General features: G+C 39.7%; 1 protein-coding gene across 1 annotated transcript; it reads right to left on the reverse strand.

Moving 5' to 3' along the window:
- Nucleotides 1-1,023: 1,023 nt before the first annotated feature.
- On the reverse strand, nucleotides 1,024-21,666 carry LOC144629420 (tetratricopeptide repeat protein 13-like). Its single transcript, XM_078487618.1, has 26 exons — nucleotides 21,395-21,666; nucleotides 19,035-19,186; nucleotides 17,612-17,690; nucleotides 16,469-16,539; nucleotides 15,499-15,564; nucleotides 15,301-15,393; nucleotides 14,670-14,786; nucleotides 13,398-13,508; nucleotides 12,980-13,062; nucleotides 12,642-12,714; nucleotides 12,022-12,090; nucleotides 11,341-11,445; nucleotides 9,833-9,896; nucleotides 9,116-9,234; nucleotides 8,906-8,943; nucleotides 8,691-8,736; nucleotides 7,422-7,636; nucleotides 5,981-6,073; nucleotides 5,252-5,335; nucleotides 4,641-4,722; nucleotides 4,407-4,519; nucleotides 2,882-3,005; nucleotides 2,509-2,588; nucleotides 2,276-2,354; nucleotides 1,853-1,932; nucleotides 1,024-1,200 (listed from the first exon to the last, which is right to left on the reverse strand). The coding sequence occupies exons 1-26, from the start codon at nucleotides 21,651-21,653 to the stop codon at nucleotides 1,077-1,079; spliced, it is 2,619 nt and encodes an 872-aa protein (XP_078343744.1). The 5' UTR covers nucleotides 21,654-21,666; the 3' UTR covers nucleotides 1,024-1,076.
- Between the last annotated feature and the right edge of the window lie 79 nt (nucleotides 21,667-21,745).

The raw sequence follows: 21,745 nt of genomic DNA on the forward strand, positions 1-21,745 counted from the left end.
CAACAGTGCGCCAAGTACAGTTGGGATGTTTGTTAGCAACCTTACTGACCCCCCTTACCCCCCCCCCCCCCAACGCGGGCCAAATATCGCGGGCTAAGCACATTTTCCGGCTGTCCCCTCCAAAAAACCCTAGGGATGTAGGTTGGTAAGCACACTCGTAGGTGATTTCGTTTCTGTTTTCATTCCTAATCAGAAGTGGTAAATTTTGAGGTTTTGTTGGTAATTAAAGACGGATACAGACCGCTAAGGTAGCCTGCGTCGCAGCCGGACGTGTCACAAAACCTCGGACTATACCCCCCGGGGGGGGGGGTACTCCATACAACGGACTATACGGGGAGGCTCCGCCCGAAAGCGGTACCTTTTTCAGGCTTCAGGTATATAAAAGGGTAGCGATTTTACAAGTTTAGGTATATGAAAGGGTAGGGAAATCCGTCATTTAGGTTTTTTAAAAGACCTGTAATTAAAATATTTCGAACAGACGCACTTTATGGCTGTATTATTTTAATTTATTAAGCGCTACATAGAAATGACAAGAAAACGTCCTGTTCTAAGGCTATGTCACGTCTTTTAGGTATATGAAAGGGGTATCTTTTTTCAGTAAAAGGTATACGAAAGGGGTACAATTTCTGTCAAAATGGTATATAAAAGGATAAGGGGTAAGAGCATGGGGCGGAGCCTCCCCATATAAAACATTTTTTTGAGTGCCCCCCCCCCCCCGGACTATACTAGGGGTTAGCTCGTCTGCAACGCAGGCTACGCTAAGGTGGCCTGCTCACGAAATACGTTCGTTGTCAGAACCCAAAAGAAAATTGTTTTCTGTTTACCTTGCATCTCTGGGCTCCGGCAAATTTTCGCCCTCAAAAAAATGAGCAAACGTCAGCAAGATGTCATATGGATAAGTCGTATTGTTCAGGGATTCCGAACACGGTTTTTACACGGGACACGAAGTAAGTTTTTCCGAGGAAAAAGTGGAGACGCAGTGGTCTATCCACTTCTTAAACAAACAGAGCAATAAGGTCAATGTTTTTGGAAAATAAGAAAATTTATTGATTTCCTGAGTGTAAAAATAATCTTCATTAAACAGATTTCAAGTCTTTGCAATCTGCATCCGTGAAGCGCACATTGAGAGCTTCTAACACAGTCCTCAGAGTAGGGAATACTTCACTGACAAGTGGCAGGGACGACACAGGTTTGGACAATCTAGAAAGAAAAAAACAACCAAAGTCAACATTTTAAAGAGGCTAATTGGAATTGAAAAAGCAAAAGGATCACGGCCACATAACAAGCAAGGATGATTTTCGAGCATTGTAAATTAAGACACTTTTTATACAAATTGAGACAAACTTAAAGTTTACCCGAACACAATCCGTTTTAATCTTCTGGAATTTTGCCCATCCATGCCCCTTTTTGGCCTTTCTGTGTTTCTTTTGAGTTTTTCTACAGTTTAAAGCCGTCATTGTGATATCTCAGTTAATTCTATGACCAGTTGGTCAGTGCCGAAATTGCCTAAAATTGCGTGACATAACCCCTTTGCCTGGCGTGTCAAACGAAGGTGTCTTTTCGCGCGCTTTTCTATTCCCTGCTCAAATGCCGTGTGAAAAGTTCCATACTGACGATGTAGCTCTACAGAGATACGTGTGCTGTCTCTGATTGGTTGTTACTTGCGTGCAGAAAATCGTAACCAAGCAACAGCCAATCAGAGACACCAAACTGATCTCTGTAGAGCTACGTCATTAGTATGGAATTTTTAGGTTTCGAATCAAGCGGAAGAACTGAGCTCGGAAGGAAAGACGTCTGATTGCTCAGGCATCGTCTGATTCAGGGGCAACAACAAGTGACTCGTGTTTTTTACTTTTTTAGTCCAAGCCATCCTTTGACATTCTTGGTAAAATTCTCTACTGATCCTCCGATCATCGCTTCTAAATCCACCTCCTGCGAACACCGAAAGAAAGCAAACATAAGCATAACTTACGGTTTTTGCTCGTATGACATAACACTAGAAAAATAACTGATTTTGAATAAACAGGAAAGGGTGACCCCCATTTGGCATCAGTAAAGGATTTTGGGAAGTGACCTTGCCACCTCCCTCTCTCCCAATGTCTGCCACTGGAAAAAGAAGGGACCCAGGCCACCTTTACTTCTCCCGCCACTTTTCGACCAAGAAAGGGTTCAATCTTTACTTCGCCCCCACCTGTCCTTCGCCGTGCCCCAATTGAGCACTTCTGGATCTGCCCCTGGGCACTGAGTGTATTTATCTTTGCTGAGAAGCACGTACCTTTCCTGGAGGTATTTTACCCGTGGTTTCTCTTCCAACAGCGAGGAAAAGGCCTAAAGCTACGGTATAAGCCACAGCACTGTTACGAAAAAGAAAACAGATAATCCATGTTACATTATACCGGAAAACAGTTTCCTTTTTCTCTCTCAAGAAAATTGTAGCATGAAGGGCGAAGGCTGTGCGCCGATTACATTTGCCAGTGAATTATCAATCAACACAGACTTTAACCATACCTTGACCCTCGTGACAGAGGCATCAGATTGAAGAAGTAGTATACCAGCGATAGAATGTAGTTACCAACCACGTCTACATCCTGTATGGAAAGAAAATAATATTAGCATTTTTTTAAAAAAACATCTTTAGCAGACAATATTCTCAACCTTGTTCTTCAGCGCTCATGGCTCAAGGGAGTCTGGTGTCTATCGCGAGGGGTGACGTCACTCACCGAGGAGCACTTCTGTCCCCACTTCCCCAACCTCGTTCCCAGGAGGAAAGGGAGAGAGGCCCTAGGAACGAGGTTGTCCCGTCCCAGGCTTTGCGCGGTCATCGAAACTAGAGAGAATGAATAGGGACTACATTTATCGTTTTGGTTCAAAGTCGCCATACCTTGTTGCCCGGTCTCCTCATTTCATCGTTAAGATTTGCCCAGATGTAATCCAGCTCGGAGTGATAACCAGCAGTTCTGGTCGGTGTTGTAGGAGTGTCCATTGTAAACAATATATTTGAACCACTGGGAAAAGCAAATCAAATAAATATTGTAAGGTAACAACAAAGAGCAGCGACCGTTCGTGCTAATGAACTGGCAATTGTATCTGAAAGAAGACGTACGTATACGTATGTACGTGTTGGTACATTTCTTAGCCGTCTGTTGCAAAACTTCGTCTAATGAACAAGTTCCATGTTCCATACTTCAGTTACAAATCAGTAGCTATGTCAACACTGGAACAGTGTTCTAAACCACGAATTTAAAAGTTTACTTTGTGGTTACCTAAGTTCTCGCGCCCTAACCAATCAGAGCAGGGAGGCAGCATGGCCAAGTGGTTTAGGGCGCTGGTATTGTAATCCGGAGATCCAGGGTTCAAGATCTGCCCCTGCCACTAGCTGGATTTGTTTCTCGGTTGTACCGAATTCAAATCCTCGACCACGCTTTGTATATAGCCAACTGGTCTGCCTCCTGCTAGCTGGCATTTTTAATCATGTTATGTTCATTTAGAATATTTGTTTCCTCTGTTTCAGTGACATGGCTGCAAACTAGCTTTCTCGAAGCTGAGTACTTGACCAATGTAAAACAACATTTATATAATTTTTTTTAGAAAGGATGCTATGTTCTTAGCCAATCAGATGCAAAATCAAATTCGCCGTGAAACAGCTTACCCAAGTTTTCCCGCGCTTTACACTGGCTACTTCTTACTGCTTCAAGTTCTGATTGGCTGACTACAATTTTTGGCGCCAAAATTATTGACTCTGTGACAACTTTCGACAGCCCTCAGTTAAAGGGGCTTAGTCACGCAATTTTAGGCAATTTCGGGGTGAGAAGATTAAAATGGATTGTGTTCGGGTAAACTTGAAAAACTTCGGCTCGACTTTTTTCAATTATTCTTGTTTGTTCTGCGGTCGTGATTTTGCCAATAAATGACTTTTTTTCTGCCAATTTGAAGTTTACAGCTCTTAATTAACGAAAATAAATAGAATTAACTAAAATACCATGACATAGATCCTTTAACAACTCTATGGCTTAAAGATGATTTCCAGTCCGTACTGCGCAGACTCGGGCTTTGTTTACCTTTTTGTTTTGAATTCGTTGAAACGTTACACTTCGGTGACAGCATACATGACGTTTTTTAGTCCGCCATTACAGTTCGTTTCGTTCAAGAAGTTCCGATGAGCTAAAACGTCGGTTTGAAATAGCGTCAAGGTTCTTCTACTCGTTATTATTTGTTCTGCAAGGATATCTGGCGTTAATAATGAAGAAAAAGGTAAGTTTGTCGCGGAATTTTTAGTTTTGCTTGTAAACATTCCCTTCGTGTGGGCTCACATAAACATTGCAGCCGAGATTGCGCAGTACGGACTGGAATTCATCTTTAATTGTTTCCAATTTCTAAAGAAAAATCTAACGAAACAATTTACCTACCTTTCCGACAGACTTAAATTCAGCCCTTCTAAGCTTTTTGTTCCTCCGCCTTTTGAACTTGATACGTGGGTGGATAAAATCATACCCGGCTGTGGGTTTCTTGAATCGTGTTGCTGAGAGAGAATCACAAAAATAAATAACTAAACCCCCCTTGGCAGTTTGAAATGAGATAAAATTGATTACATTACAACGATCAATTTATGTCACATTCACATCAATTAATAACATTCTTACCTTTAGAACCTGTATTAGCTCTCGACACGTTTTTGCTTTCTCCACTTTCCTTTTGAATTCTTTTGTACTGAATTCATCCACTCTGAAAACACACAGAATTGTTTGTATATTTCCAGCGCATTCGGGTATATCAAGGATCTTTGCGAGAGGGATATTCCCAGCGTAACACGGAGCAAAACGGTTTTATTCCATGTCTTCATGCATAGAGCAGTTTTCAATTTAGTGTCGTAAAACCAAAACCAAAGTAATTACTCTGGCCAATCAAAAAGGACACAGACAATCCAGTGAACCAATCAAAACTCGAAGCAAATACATGTAGCTGTCACGAAGCGCGGGAAAACGTGGACGAGCGAGTCACGATTGGTTTTGGTTTTACTCCTGATTGGCTGAGAAAGTGGCGAAATTTTTAAGCCAATCACTAAGCGTAGTAATGTAAAACCAAAGCAAACGCAATTAACTTTCGACACTCAAGTGAAAACCGCTCTAACTCACGTAACCTTTCAAAAGCAACATACGGAAAGAAAACACCACTGCACTGAGATACCCGACAACTTTCCTATCAACTGGTCGGGTCTCGCTAGGATTTCATTTATTCAAAACACTGTACCTACCTGTATAAGTGCTGTAGCATCGTTTTCGTAAACTGAAAAATCTTTTCGAAGTAGTCTGAATATCTCACACTTTTTAACTGCCCCCTGTGAACAAAAGTCAGGTTTTAGTTTTTCCCATTTTTACGTCAACACAAAACAAGTGATATTCTATTATCTAAATAGAGGATATTACATGGTTGCACGGAGATATGAAATTTATCTTCGAGTGTTCAAATCGATTTGAACACGAGAAGATAAATTTCATATCTCCAAGCTGTTTATTATATAAACCTACTAATTACGATGTTTTTGACAATTTTCCGAAGATTTCCGAAGATTTTCACAATTTTGTCTGAAGGTCGTACGAATGTTTCCGAACATTTTCCGAACTTTTCCGAAGATATCCGAAGACTGCCGAAGATTGCCGAGGAAGATCCGAGGACGTTTCGACTTAATATCGATTTTCTTTGGTTCATTCAGCATTGAAACAGGGCAAACTTGTCAGAAAATGTTCCGAAATCGATTTCTTCACATGTGAAAATAACATGTTATTTTCACGGGTGAACATATGATTTTTTCGTGCGAAAGATTTCCTGGTATTTTACTGATGTTTATATAATAAATCAAACTATTCACCGATACAAAGAATTCAAGAAAAAACAAACAAACTACAGACCGAACAGACAATGCCCAAGGCCAAAATATCAGTGCACATGGTCATAAAAAGAAAATCAAAACATTCCAACAAACCTTAACAAGTTCATCCTGAAATTAAATCCTGTCTTGACACTTTTCTCCGGCATCAGGTTCAACCAAAACACGGGCTGCTCAGGATCGGCAAGTCTGCAAGTAAAAAAATGCACAACTTTGAATTCCAATTTAGTTTGAGAGCCATGGAAAGAAAGCGGAGAATGGAGCTGGTTGTGTTCTACTGGTTTTCATTCGAAACACCTATTCCATTAAAAAATACTGCAAAACTGAAAACCAAGACACTCTCCATCTTCTATTGCCAGTTTTGTAGGCACACTTTCTTGTCGACAGAACAATGTGTTTTCAGGCTACTTTTTAATACCCATGCAGGCTTTTTCTATAGGTAAAATCTGCATTCGAGTTAAGTGGCTTATCAGGCCGGAGCTTATCTCCCGGTTTCCGTAGCATGAAGCGACTAGGAGTATTTCTACTCCCCCCTGGATGGGATGCTAGTCCATCGCAGGGTTATTCCCCCCCCCCCATAATTCACTGATATCCAAATGTTTATACACCTGGGTGTAGAGAGGCACTATTTGAATAAAGTGTTTTGCCCAAGAACACAACGCAGTGCCCCGGCCAGGGCTCAAATCCAGACCGCTCGATTCAGAGTCCAACACACTAACCATCAGGCCACCGCGCCTCCCACTATTCGCTATATCAGTAGGTTTGATATCTCTGGTGGTTAGCTGTGACGAGAGATTCGCTAAGCTAACTTCGGCGTATAGCGGCAAGTGTCGTTATGCCAAAACTTAAAGTTATCACTCTGGCCAATCGCAAATGACACGGGTAATCCAGCGAACCAATCAAAACACGAAACAGATAAATGCAACTGGCGCAAAGCGCGGGAAACGCTTTTTCACCAGAGCATTTTCGATTTCATTTTCTATACTGTTTTAAGTAACTTAGCTACCTTATAAGATTAACGCTTGTGTTAATTAAGGTCTTTGAAATTAACGCGACTAAAATTAACGTGAACTGAAGGAAAAATACTTCGCAAGAAAGGAAATTAACGCGAAGAGAGGCTAACATTTCAAAATGGAGGAAATTAACGCGACTTACACAAAGAAAAAACTTGTTGGGACAACAGGATCAAGTTTATTTCAACACTAAGCGTATAATCAGAAACGGAAATGATATTCGTGGTACTTTCCCCAAACGTGGGGGTTAAGCGAAGGTATCTGACCGCTTTGATCGTTCAGTTTCAGTGATACCGGCAGATTTCCACCATGATAAAATAATGCTTTTCCCTAAGAGTCAAGAACGTCTGGACTGTATCGAAAAATTGGGGCCAAAATGATGGAAATTAAGGTGAAGGAAATTAACACTCCACTTAATTAACGGCGCGAAAATTAACGTTAACAAAAATTAACGCGACACGCGAATTTTTGAAATTCGCGTTTATTTCCTATAACAAGGTAGTTTGTGTCCAGTCCCTCCCTACCTTCTCCATCTGACCGCCACATCAAATATGTCCCTCCAGGTGGCTTTCTTGTGATTTGTTTTAGATGATCTGCCCGCTTTCCAGTTCTTGTGCGCCACTTGAGCCACATCAAGGATCGCCAAACCCATAGCACGATGATGTCTAACGCTGGGTAAAAACCCATCCGCATGATACTGAACCAGTGGACCCAGTGTAGAGGACTTGTACAGCAACAACTACAAACACACCATCGAGAATAAATGAATCACAAGCCGTTATAACATTCTTTCAAAGGAGTGTTAAAAAAACTCAAAACCAAAGCAATTACAATGGCCAATCATGAGAAACGTAAACGGCATAGAGCAGTTTTCAATTGAGTGTCGTAAAACCAAAACCAAAGTAATTACTCTGGCCAATCACAAAGGACACAGACAATCCAGTGAACCAATCAAAACTCGAAGCAAATACATGTAGCCGGCACGAAGCGCGGGAAAACGTGCGCGAGCGAGTCACGATTGAGATTTTTAAGCCAATCACTAAGCGTAACAATGCAAAACCAAAGCAAACGCAATTAACTTTCGACACTCAAGTGAAAACCGCTCTAATGGACCAAAGACAACTCGTAGCAAATGCACGTAACTGGCGCCAAAGGCGGGAAAACACCGCGTGACCAATTTGCGCTTGGTTTTGGTTTTTTACCTGATTGGTTGAGAAAGTGGCGCAAGTTTTTTAAAACATTAAAGCGAAGTAAAGCAAAACCACAGTAATTTCGGATTACTTTCGACAATTAATTGAAAACCGCTCCCAAGAAGAACAAATTTGACGACTTTTTCGTGCAACTTGCACGAAAAAGTCGTCGAAAAGTGGAAATTTATATCGGAGACGTGGGCTTTTTTGCCCTAGAGTAGGGTATGTCGTCTCAGAAAAGTTATCTGAGTGTCTCAAATGACTTACTCGCCTGGCGTGAATACAGGACGAATACAATTTTAGAAGATTAACTGGTCTAGTAATCAGCGGATGAGCAGTCCAATTAAAATTGTGAATCGTCGTTTTCGTACCAGGACTAGTATACCGTCTCTAGTGTGAAAATATCTATTGAACAGATATTGTTGGGGTTTAACCACTGTTTTGTCGGAAGGGCAAACTTGTCGGCCGTTAAAGCGTTTGTATGGGATTTCCAATCTAAAATACTTTTATCTCCAGCGTTTCATATAATTATACATGCTTTCCTGGGGGCTCAAAAGAGAATTTACAGTATATAACCTTTCAGAATTTCAGGTTTAACTTTACCTGCGCCTCTGGGCTCAAGTCGCCAAAAGAAACGTCCTCAACCTCTCTGATGAAAGAAGAGCGAAGTTAACAACTATTTGATTTAACTCATTACTTAAAAAAGAACACATACTGAATGTAAGGGGAAAGCCAAGTTTATGTTATTTTACAAAACTCTAAGCAACTATATATTCCCCTTTCGCACAGATTTAATAAAAGCTAGCTTATTTACTTACCGTATATGAGGCTGTATTCCAGGTTGTTCGCTGTAATTCTAAAAGAGCACAAATGATAGTTTAATACAAACTATAAAATTCTTCAAAATTGAAGCATTTTCAATCCCAAGCCCAGTCGAAATATCAGTTCTTCGATCCGAATTCTGTATACATTTTATCTAACGTTTTCTTTCAGTACAGAAAAAAAAGAATTTTCACTGGACTCTTTACCTTGGCATTGAAAGGCAAGCCCTTGACCCACAAGTCTCTCAGACGACCGTCAAGATCTGTATCCGGGGAGTATTCTGACAGGGGTGTGTCCAGATGCGAGTGAAGATACCGAGAATACTCTGATGAAAGAGAAAAAAATTTAATCATACAAACACGTAACCAGAGCTAAGTGCGGAAAAACATGCAGCCAGGATCCAGCGCGGGAAAAACATGAAGATGGTCTCAAGCGCCGGAAAACATGGTACCAGCGCCAAGCGCGGGAAAACAACACGCGTAAACCACGGTTGGTTTCAGATTCGCTTCTGATTGGTTGAATAGGCAGCGTGCTTACTCTGATTGATTACAGCAGGTTGCACGAATTCATTTACTTGCATTTGATAGCTAATCAAAGGCCCTCTAATAGAAGCTTTTCATTACATTATCCTTGCCAACTATTGTTTCGTCAGTATTTTACAGTAATGACAAAAATTTTCATAATTTAACTTTGTCATTGAGCCATTTACATCGTTACTGAAAACTACAAAAAGCTCTGGATTGCATACCCCAGTCCTAGAGGTTTTCTTTCTCTTCTTTTCTCGATCAAATTTTGAGCCACAAAGCAATATTTTATGCCGACAAGATGCGAGTTAATCGTTTAGAAATGGTGTGACTGTTTCAGTGAACGTTCACTCCTGATTAGTTTGCAGAAAACTCTGATTCATAGTGAAAGCTTCTTACCTTTGAGATAATGGCTTTTTATTACATCTACGTTTTGCATAGGAGATGAACTACTCAGCAGGATCTGTTAATTGTAACAACATTCGTGAACAGTGAGCTTCGTCAAGAAAGGGTATTAGAGCGGTTTTCACTTGAGTGTCGAAAGTAAATTGTGTTTGCTTTGGTTTTGCATTACTACGCTTAGTGATTGGCTTAAAAATCTCGCGCCACTTTCTCAGCCAATCAGAACTAAAACCAAAACCAATCGTGACTCGCTCGCGCACGTTTTCCCGCGCTTCGTGCCAATTACATGTATTTGCTTCGAGTTTTGATTGGTTCACTGGATTGTCTGTGTTCTTTGTGATTGGCCAGAGTAATTACCTTGGTTTTGGTTTTACGACACTCAATTGAAAACTGCTCTACTACTAAACGTGCTATCACTTCAATGTCTAGATATAAATTGTCCTTCTGTTTTTCATACATTTTCCATAATCCTCCTTGGAAGAATCTGGTTTTCGAGCAGCGCTGGCACAACTCAAAACATTTACCTTAATTTTTCAGAGCAAGGGTCCTGGCCAAACGGAGAAGCCAGTAGACGCAAGTTTTCAAGTTGTGCCCACTTGCATCCCCGTAAGGCCAGGACTTGCGTGCACTTGTGTTGACTTGTGATCACTTGCGTTCGCTTTGGTCAAAATCAAATTTGAACGCTATCCAACGCACGTTTTTCACCGTTTGGCCACCCAACGCAAGTCTTGCTGTTTACTTCAAGTACTGAATGGCAGGGCGCGCAGTAGCATTGAAATTGGTTTCTTGACAACTTGCGTGCACTCACTTGCGAGTAAACTTGTGAGTCCGTTTGGCCAGCTAACGCAAGTCTGTATGCAAGTTCAACTTGCGACAGTCACTAGTTGAATCCCAATAACTCAAACTCTCAGTAACTCGAACTCCCGCTCGAACCTTTTTCGATTGCCCTCCAGTTCATTTTTCTTACTAATTTTACCCTCGATAACTCGAACCTTTTTCGATTTCCCTTGAAGGTTCGAGTTATCGAGTTATTGTACTTGTGTCCACTTGCGTTACCGTTTGGCCAGGGCTTAATTTTGTCATTCGTAATCCATCCCAATCTTGCCCAATCTCAACCATCCTTGTTTCTTTTTGGTTTATTATTAGAGCGGTTTTCACTTGAGTGTCGAAAGTAAATTGCGTTTGCTTTGGTTTTGCAGTACTACGCTTAGTGATTGGCTTAAAAATCTCGCGTCACTTTCTCAGCCAATCAGGAGTAAAACCAAAACCAATCGTGACTCGCTCGCGCACGTTTTCCCGCGCTTCGTGCCAGTTACATGTACTTGCTTCGAGTTTTGATTGGTTCACTGGATTGTGTGTCCTTTGTGATTGGCTAGAGTAATTACTTTGGTTTTGGTTTTACGACACTCAATTGAAAATTGCTCTATCTCTTTGCTGTTTTTCTACCTCAGAAAACTGTTATTTTGAGATACCAAAGCAGGAATGTGATTGTCACTTGCACAAACCTTAGTGCTGGATTTGACAGCCTCATAATAGTTTCCCCTGGAAGCATAACTAACTCCCATCCAGTACTTGCAGGAGATGCTTTTAGGGTTGTACTCCAGGCAGGCCTGCAAAGAAGACGTTGACGTTAAGAATGGTGCCTCTTTTTTAGTACGCACACGTTCTGTACCACAAGGGATGAACTCGGGGATTGTGTAAAACGGATTTTGTTAAAAAGCGTTTTATTGAAAAGCTTCAAGATAACTGATTTGTTCATGTTTGTAGCTTTTTGTATTGCCCTAGCTGAAGGGAAAGGCCATTGACTGCAAGTCATGTTTCGTTCAGTTCTTTGCCCTGCCAACAATGATACAATTAGCCAGCATAGCTGGTGGAATAGCTGGCAGGATAAGCACGGCACGACGCCCCCGTTCACCTCCGCCGTTCGCCGTTTAAAACAAAGCTCTCAGTCGCGAATCCCGCCAGCTACGCAGGCTACAATACAATGTACGTTGAGTTCCAGTGTTTTAGTTATACTCCGAGTCAGGCGAAGTTTACTATTCATGTCATTTAAGACAGCCCCTGTGTGTTGAAGTCACCTTTCTAGTGATCAATCTAGATTTAATTGCTTGGCAGGTTTGGAAGGACAAAGGGTACTTTGCATCTGATCTGCTACTTTTTTAAAATTACATATTAATTATCAATACCTTCAAATCAGTAATTGCTTCATCAGGCCTTCCACGCATGTAATTAAGGATCCCTCTGGAATGATAGTTCTGCCAAAGAAAGAAATTTTCATTTCATCAAGCAAGTGATTTTACAGAGCAAATTTTAAGGGAGAATAGATTAGACAATTGAGGCGAACAATAAATAGAAAACAGTACAAGTCAAATAAATTTACTATGGAACAAAAATAATTTTGTGCTATCAAAATGAAAGATAGGAAAGGATAGGTTAAGATAGAATGGAATGAAAAGAGCATGAAGGCTCGTTAGTGCCAGTGCTTATCTTCTACAGCAAGAAGTGACTAGAATTAATTATGGCTACTCCCCCCTGGATGTATTGCTATTCCATCACAGGGTTAACTACCCCTTCGCATTCTGTCAGGGTTTTTCCCATTAATTCAGCAGTACCCACCAGTACACTAGGTAGAGAGTAGCCTCCCAGGCAGTCATTTTTAGGGGTGATCATGTTTTACTCCTCCTCGTGTTTCATGATCGCCCCTAAAAACGACTGTGTGGGAGGCTAGGCAAAGATGGGCACAATGAGAGTTAAATGTCCCACCCAAGATGTGAAACAAAATGATAAAAAAGCGAAACAGTCAAACCTGAGCAACTGTTGGCTCCATTGTAATGGCAGCTGTAAAGTGTTCATGGGCAAGGTCTGGACTTCCTAGCTCCCTGTTGCAAATCATTTAATATTTTAAAAAAAAATAATAATAACGCTTTTAGAGAGACTTCTGCAATCAATTACTGTACTCGACAGTAACCTTTTCAGTTCCAAACTCAATTTCATGTTTGTTTTGAATTCTTCAAACAGGGTTCATTTGGAGATTAAGTTTCATGTTTTTCCCTCAAGTTTCTCTCCTTTCTAGTTGTTCTATAAAAAACGTTTTTCTGTAGGTCTGTCCACCTGTATGTCTGTCTGATCCATCATGTGACATACCTATATGCATGACCCAAGCTGCGATGACATTCTGCTTGGTTTGTATTGGTTTTCAGAACTTCTTTGAAGATTTCAATGGACTCCTAAACAAGGAAAGACAAAACCTGTGACTCTGTGCCAGTGTCATTTTGCAACAAAGGTAGGTAAACTCTGCATTTGGGCTTAGACGCCCATCAGACTGGAGATTATCCCAGGTTAAGGACTACTTTTACTCCTCCCTAGATGGATGCTAGTCCATTGCAGGGTTACCCATTTATAAAGTTGGGTGGAGAGAGGCACTTAGAGAGTAAAGTGTCTTGTCCAAGAACACAGCGCATTGACCCTGGCCAGGGCCACTCAATCGAGTGTCCAGTACACTAACCATTTGGCCACTGCACCTTCTATTTACGTGGAGAGAGTTAATAAATAATTTATTTACCTTAACCCTGCCCCTGTGGTACAGTGATAACCCATTATACAGCATGGCTGTTGGCTGGTTCTTCTCTATTGCCAAACATTTCAGGAACATCTCTGAGGCAGCTTCGTAATCCTGAATAAAAAACATAAGACACAACATTTGGATGTGCAGACCATTGTACAAGATACAGACTACCGTAATGATTCGATTTAGCGCCCGGGGCGCTTATTTACTTTTGGCACCTCGAGGGAGGGCGCTTATTCGAGACAGGGCGCTTATTCGGGACAGGGCGCTTATTTAATTTCTTGAGAAACAACCAAATGTATCTAACAATAACAGAAACTTTAACAGTTAGAAATTGTTTGAAGTTCAGTTACTTTTTAAAGAATTGTTCATTTTAGCAGTAAATATATACATGAACTGTACGGCGAACGGTCAGGAGTTTATCTAGTTGACGTCAATGACTTCGGTATGGGCAGTTATCCACAATAAGGGCACTTATTAGAATAGGGGTGCTTATGAGAACGGGGGCGCTAATTAGAATGGGGGCGCTTATTGGAATAGGGGCGCTTATTTACAAAAACACATTCGAAGAGGGGCGTTTATTCGGAAGGGGGCGCTTATTTGAAGGAGGGCACTAAATCGAATCATTACGGTATTGTACAAGATCTAAGTTACTGCTCCCTTCGTTCTGGCTTGCAAAAAAAGAGAAAGGCATAAACTGTAATTGCTAGGACCAGCTCTGTTGCTCTCAAAATCCAAATGAAAAGTTGCATGTAATATATCAAACTTGTAAGCAAGAATGTTTCATCACAGTTCCAAACACCAAGAAGAGAGTTCAACTTGACAATACAATGCACAGCGCAAGTGCAGTATTTTTGATGAACTTCGAGGCATTTGGAAACAAGATGAAACAATCCCTTGAGTGTTTGATATACCTTCTCAGTTGAAACTAACTCTCAATAAAGAAAAAAATTAATGGAGAAATAAAATTTGAGAAGCTAGCATATCTGAAAGCAGTCAGCCCATTATTGACCCTTACTTAGTTAACAACTTTACTGCTATTATCATAACCTGTTCTAATGAAAATTAAACCTTATAAATATCAGTCATCAGTAGATTAATACCTCTATAATATTGACAAATGGTATAATTAGTACTGTAATTTTGCCCTGGAAATTTCTGCCATACAAACCTTTTTACCTATTTTTGCTAGAATTATTTTTAGTTAACAGTAGTTTTATGCCAAATAGCTGGCTCAGGAGTATAATTATTGCTAATTTTTGTCCCTACCTCTTGCATAAACAGCAATGTACCACTCATGATGTATAACTGGGCACTTGGTTTCAGATCCAAAGCAACTTTTATGTCGGCTAACGCCTCCTTGATCTTTCCTAAAGGTGAGAACACCTACAGAGAGTGATGAGAAGAAATGATTGTAGTATACTTACTTGCTTCAGGTTTAAATAAATTAGTAACTGGGAGAAATTAAATTAAATTTTCTGTGACTTTATTATTATCATATATTGCACAGTTCCAGCATATCCATGTCAACCCCAATGAGGCTCATTGGAAATTCCAAAAAAACTTAACTGAAATTTTTCAGAAAGGTAGGGGAAGGGTCAATCCTAAACCCCTGTTAAATGGGTTATAGACAGGTGGATTTTGGCGGCCAACTGGTGAGAGGATTTAAGAGTATCACCGTTCCATAACCTGGACACAATTTTTGTATAGTCCAGAGCTCTGTCTGGTCTTACAGCTCCTCATCTACACTGAATCAAAGTGAACAGAATCCAATGGAATGTTATTAGAACTGATTCAACGACTAAATCAAGAGTCAAAAGTATAGCATGTTATCAAATTATATTGTACAAAATACTTTGATCAAGTGATGTAAAGAAGCCACTAGATGCAGTTTTAGTACCTCTGCTCGCTTGACCCATCCATCAGGATTATCAGGGCTAAGTCTGATAATTGATGAGAAATCTTGTATCGCTGCCTCAGCATTCTCCTTGTGCTGAAATAAAAGAAATAATAAAAATATATTTTTTACATAATTTATGGGTTAGGAAAAGAGGAAAAACAATGTTTAAGTACTTCCGGTAATTAGTTAGAAAAATACCTGTAAGCCCTTCTGAACATGAGCCGTGCCACGACCAAAATAAGCTGCAGTAACCCAAGGATGTTCCTATACAATGTCAGTAACAGATTGAAATGAATTAAAACAAACACCAACAGTTACTTAATAATTTATCTGCTATATGGCGGTGTCTGACATTTGCAGAATGCAGAATGCAGACTAAGAGAATATATTGTGTTACCTTTACCATTATTGAAAGCTAACCATAAACAGGCTAACCGAAGTGCTATTTAGGCTAACCGGAGTGAATAGTAGGCTAACGGGAGTGTGTAGTAGGCTAACCTGAGTGAAACGTTCACTCCGGTTAGCCTACTACGCACTCCAATTAGCCTACTATACACTCCGGTTAGCCTGTTTACGGTTAGCTTTCAATAATGGTAAAGGTAACAATATATTCTCTTAGTCTGCATTCTGCAAATGTCAGACACCGGCTATATGGTTACGTGTCACTGCAAGGGGTCAAGTTTATGGCCTTCTAGTTGTGTGAATGGGTTCCAAGTTTGGCTTTAAGTATGAGATGAGATCCCCTAGATGGACTACAGTCGATCCTCGATTATCCGGACCTTGATTACCGGTAAGTCCATTTCTTTGTCAAAAGTCGTTTAGAATAATAGCAATGTGATCTTTTCCTCGTGACACAAAGCAACCCAGCTCTTCCCAGTTTCCATCTTGGCGTGGCATTTGACCCAACCGGTAGTAACATTTCACCTTTTTAAACAGCAAAAAGCAGCGAAGAAACATCGCTACAGGAACTTTTTTCGCTTTTCATATAAGGACCCAATAATAATAATAATAATAATAAAGACTTTATTTAAAATGAGGGTAACACTAAATAGCAAAGCTAACAAACCTGTGGCCCTCCCTAAAAATTACACTAGAATATTATAAAAAACACTATATATTTGAACAGTAAAATAATAAGAAAAATCTGTCATAGACACTTTAAAGTCACCTTGATGATGTCAGTAAACTGTCCAATTGCTTGATCCAACTTCCCAGCGTTTAGAAGAATCATAGCATACCCTGAAACATGTCACCAGAAAGTTATGTACCGGTACATAAAAAAAATTCACTTCAAGAAATAAAATAAAAATTATTATAACTGAATTTTGAACAAAAACAACTTGAACAAGACTGGGTCTTACAGATCACTGGTACTCCAATTATAGAACCTTGGTAGGCATTTCACAGCTGTCAAATGCAAAAAAATGATGTCATGTCCGGTCTTCACTGCCTCAAACTTTTCTAAGAATTTGACACCAAAGTGTGCAAACTTTTGTAAGAAATTGTTATAGAAATGGTACGGTGAAAGAAAATGTCAAGCTGGGAAACTTAGTGGAGATCAATTATCAAATTTCCCATCCATAAGCTGCGTATAAACCTTAACTTTCAGGGGTGTCGAATGGTAAATGCGAGACTTTGCGAGACTGATATCTTTTCTGCGAGCCCGAGATCTTTTTAGCCTTGCAAAAGAAATTGATACTTTGAGAAGGCGTCAAAGAAGAATTTGAGACGACGAGACCCCTGAAATTTGGCTAAAATTTTGTGAGACACACATTTTTTGAACGACCATTCACCACCCCTACTTTCCAGGGACGGCGTTAACTTTTAGCTTTAAATAAAGTGAAAGCTTTCGGAAAATTTAAGACTTTGTATGGAGAGGTTTGGCGGAAATGAGCATGCGTGCAGCGTTTGACCGCTGCGTGGGTGGCCATTTACAGAAAAGACATAGTCATAGCCACATGTCAACATCGATCATGATCTCTTTGTGACCTGATCAGACTGCATGGTTATGTTACATTAAACTTCAAGATCATGTTTCTTGCTACAGAATGGATATTAAGTTGATGGCTTAACAGACTTTTTACTGTACTCAGAATAATTTTTAGCAGACCACATTTATCGCAGCAGCTCATATTTAAGATAAGAACTCCCACCAAAAAATGTTTCCATTTTGAATCTGATTTTGAAATCATGAAATACCTAATCTCAGATTCATTCAGACTACAAAGGATTTATAAAAGGGGGTGGAATGAGTTATTGGCATGTAACCATAAGGCATCTTGTAATCTAATGAAAGTGACATAACACTTACCAACTTTTTTATCAATCTCATTATTTCCAGTCAAAATAACTTGCTGCTTTACATCATGTGCTATTACAAGATGAAGACTCTGAAAAGAAGATTAATTAGGAAGAAATTGGGATTCCATGGTATACATGATTACATTACTTCAAATGTTAATTTTTTGGGACATGCATGTTACTTTATCTTTAAAGGTATTAGGTAAACTGCCATTTTGTTCAGTGGCAGATCTAGATGTGGCCAAAATACCGAGTGACATTTATACCCCAATGGGGTTTACCAGGAACAATAAGGGCAGCAAGAGGGGCCTAAAGGAGTTAAATAGGAACTGGGACTTGTTTGGGCAAATTTTCACAGGGAAAATGGGATTTGGGTCACTGGGACTGGGAATCACAAATAAATAAACAATAGAACTTGGACTGGATTTTGGAAAATCAGGAAAACAATAGGCTGGGAAATGGGATTTATACCCCCCCCCCCCCCCCAGCCCCTTCAGGACCCTCAAGCAAGGTTGTTACAAATTCACTTTAATTTACTTCTTGAAAGGGGGAGTGGCAAAAAAAAATATGCCCCTTCTTGGAAGCTCTAGATTGTTTTGAAAATATAGGAGAAGTGATATTTCCTTCAGATCCATGGCTGATCATCCAACAAACATTTATTAACGAGAGCTAAGTACTTTTAATTACATCACTGTGAGACTGCATACAATAAATCCAGTAAGCTTCCCTGATGATATTATCATCAAGGAAGCTTACATCCAGACAAAACCAGTCAAAGGGTAGACAACACATAATAAAAGTATAATCTCAGCCTAATCTAAGATCAATTACTTCACACTAAAAATAGCAACATTTTTCAAAATAAAGTTTTTTAAGGAATCAGAGACAAAAGCCATAGCATACACTGTATGATATGGTTTCAAAACAACATATTTGTTAATTAGCCATGGGCGGGATACAGCTATTAAATGGGACCATTCAGGTGAAACGGGGCGGATGGATTTCACAGTGAACTGTGAAATTGATTTCACGGTTATCCAACAAGTATTCAAATATCTTAGCACCCTACACAGCATGAAACACCCATTTAGTAACTTCATTTTTTTCATACCATGTGTATAGACCATGAAAACAGCTCTACCATGAGTTTTGAATTTCACTGCTGTTTTCAGGGGTAAGGTCACAAGAAGTTAACAATATTTTTAATAATGAATAAACACATTTCCAGCTACTTTTAATTTAATTTGGGTCCGGTAGCAGCTCTCACAAAGTTTCATACAAATAGCTTGCTATCCTTCCAGAGAACAATAGAACAAACAGCAGGAACAATGCCCCTATCCCCAAAAACAATAGCAACTGCTACACTAGAAGATCTAGAACAGTAGAATAACAAGTGTATGACAGCTGTTATACTAGTGGACATGATGGATTACCTTGTCGCGCTCCGGTGTATGAATAATAAAGTGCTTTTTATTATTGAGTTGTTTCAAGCACGGCCCAGCATGGGTTATCCCTCCATCATTACATTTCTGTATCTTGAGCTTGGTCTTAACAGGATTGGATGTCTGCTTGAATGTTCCACAATCTATGAAGGAGAAGCATCAAAGAATCTAAAAATGAGTTATTTCATTGTGTCTTTAAAGATGATTTCCAGTCCGTACTGCGCAGACTCGGGGTTTGTTTACGTTTTTGTTTTGAATTCGTTGAAACGTTACACTTCGGTGACAGCATACATGACGTTTTTTAGTCCGCCATTACAGTTCGTTTCGTTCAAGAAGTTCCGATGAGCTAAAACGTCGGTTTGAAATAGCGTCAAGGTTCTTCTACTCGTTATTATTTGTTCTGCAAGGATATCTGGCGTTAATAATGAAGAAAAAGGTAAGTTTGTCGCGGAATTTTTAGTTTTGCTTGTAAACATTCCCTTCGTGTGGGCTCACATAAATATTGCAGCCGAGATTGCGCAGTACGGACTGGAATTCATCTTTAACTAGTTACAGTGACTGCACAAAATAACTTGAAAATCAAATAATTAAAAAATAACTGCAGTTTTATCAGGTTAGAAAAACACAACAAAGGGAAAAATAAACAAAACAAAAAATAGGAACGGGAAATAGTGAAATGGATGACAAATGATTAATTTGAAAGAATTAGGCTAAATTTATCAAGACAAGCCAACAATGACATTATATGCAGCTTCATAACTTAAAAGAAATTACCGTAAATAGCGGCTTCCATTAATTAACATATTAATCAATTTTGATTTAGGCGGAACTATCATAGCGTGTCCTTTTGTTTATTACCAAAGCGAAAACAATATTGCGTGCACATTCTCATGATAGTACTTGGCCTGAGGACATTTTTTACGGAAAGAGAAAACAGAGTTTGTGATTAAAAATCACTGGTGGTAACAACTAGTGACTTTGTTTTGTACACTTGTTTAGTCACTAGTACAGTGCTAAAATTCTTGCTTGTCCTGTAACCATTTCCCCAGTTCCTTCCACTCTACTTTTTACAACAATATGGTGTTATACACACAATACATTTTGCATTCAATTACTTTAATTGATAAACAGTAGAGATCCAATTTTCTCGAACCTTCGATTTCTCAAACTTCCTGAATACTCCAACCAAGAGTTGTTTTCCTAGCTAGGCTTTGCATTGCTCAGACAAAAACTGAAATTTTACCCTCGATTTCTCAAAGAAATATTTGTTTTCGTTAAGAGGATTGAGAAAACAGGATTTCACTGTATATAAGATCACAGATAAGAACCAGTTGCAACGGTCGAATAGCTGACCTAATATAATTATTTTCTAGCTAGCCTTGGTCAGTCTGTTAGCTTTATGCCACGCAGGCAGGCTTGTGTTACTTGTGGTCTAACTTCACAGTAAAATTCTGTAGCAACAAGGAATAAATCAGAGTTTTGCTTGTAAAAAACTTTTAGTTTTGACTGAACATTTTAAGTTAAAGAGCAAAACATCGGAAAAACAAAGAGACCATTGTAAACCAACTTTGTAAACTAACTTAAAAAAACACTTGTGCCACAGACATCTGCTATTCAAAGATGTGGACTTAATCATTATCACACATCAGGTCTTCCCAGCTTTGACTACAACTAAAGCTTATATGCAATTCCAACAGTGATGATTTAAGATTCTTACAAACATCGCAGTTTCAATTATTCAAATCGCTCCACGACATTCGATTATCTTTCACGGACCCCTGAGGCAAATAACCTCCGTGGAAATCAAAGTGAAATCAAGCGGTAAACAAGTTCCTTCCAAAACTATTTTTCCAAAAAAAAAACGTAGATATGATACTTTGCATGGGAAAGAACTGTTTGTTGGTCCTCTAGACGATTGTCGATTTAATCGGGCAATATTATTATTATATCCGGCCCCCGCGCGCATTAAATAATCATATCGACATGTTGACAAAAATTATTGGGGCGCGCAAAACACCATCTCGGAGTATTAAGGAAGTAAAGTCTAGACAACATAGCAAACATCAAGACTCAAAAAAAAAGTACGAATACAAGGAAGGTTTTCAATATTTACCTAGCGTGGCCCGCATGTTACTGTCGCTTAGATACTCTACCGATCGTAAAAATATTTCAATAACACCCTTTCGTGACAACTTAGGGGCAAGATATCGCGATATGCGGGTGCTCGCTAACTTATTAAGCTTAAGCGTATTATTCTGTGTTCAGGGAGAGATCTTATAAATTTGCCCCGTTGTACGCATCAGAAACCGATATGTGAGAAGAAATAAAGATATTCTCAATCCGATACGAACCTGGGGAAGGGTCAGCCTTCGCTTGTCCATTTGCTTTCTTCTGATCTGCGTCGCCCCCGTCTTTCGAAGCTTGCGGCGTGGTGTTAAGTAATCCACATTGTTGAATCGGACTAGCCCCGAAATTCACATGGACAACTTGTGAACCAGTGACACAAACATGGCTTGTTCCAGTGATGCTAACTTTTATCGCTACGACGCTGGAAAGATACAGAAATATCACAATAAGGCGCGTCATTGTTGAAGCCCGCCACGCCGCCATGTTTACGTTTCATTTGTCTACTGAGACCCAGATCCCCTCGCTTTTCACGCGTTGTGACCAGAGAGATGGCTGGAGACATTTTATGACATGTT

This window comes from Oculina patagonica, chromosome 11 (genome assembly GCF_052425735.1).
Source record: "Oculina patagonica isolate OP01 chromosome 11, crgOcupat, whole genome shotgun sequence".
Classification (NCBI taxonomy): domain Eukaryota; kingdom Metazoa; phylum Cnidaria; class Anthozoa; order Scleractinia; family Oculinidae; genus Oculina; species Oculina patagonica.

What these genes read in the sequence shown, in the direction of transcription:
- LOC144629420 (XM_078487618.1), bottom strand. Translation starts at nt 21,653, where the DNA reads ATGGCGGCGTGGCGGGCTTCAACAATGACGCGCCTTATTGTGATATTT. An exon ending in TGAGATTGATAAAAAAGTTG is followed by an intron (nt 16,540 to 17,611) that starts GTAAGTGTTATG and finishes GACATGTTTCAG; the next exon opens with GGTATGCTATGATTCTTCTA. An exon ending in ATGTTCAGAAGGGCTTACAG is followed by an intron (nt 15,394 to 15,498) that starts GTATTTTTCTAA and finishes CTTTTATTTCAG; the next exon opens with CACAAGGAGAATGCTGAGGC.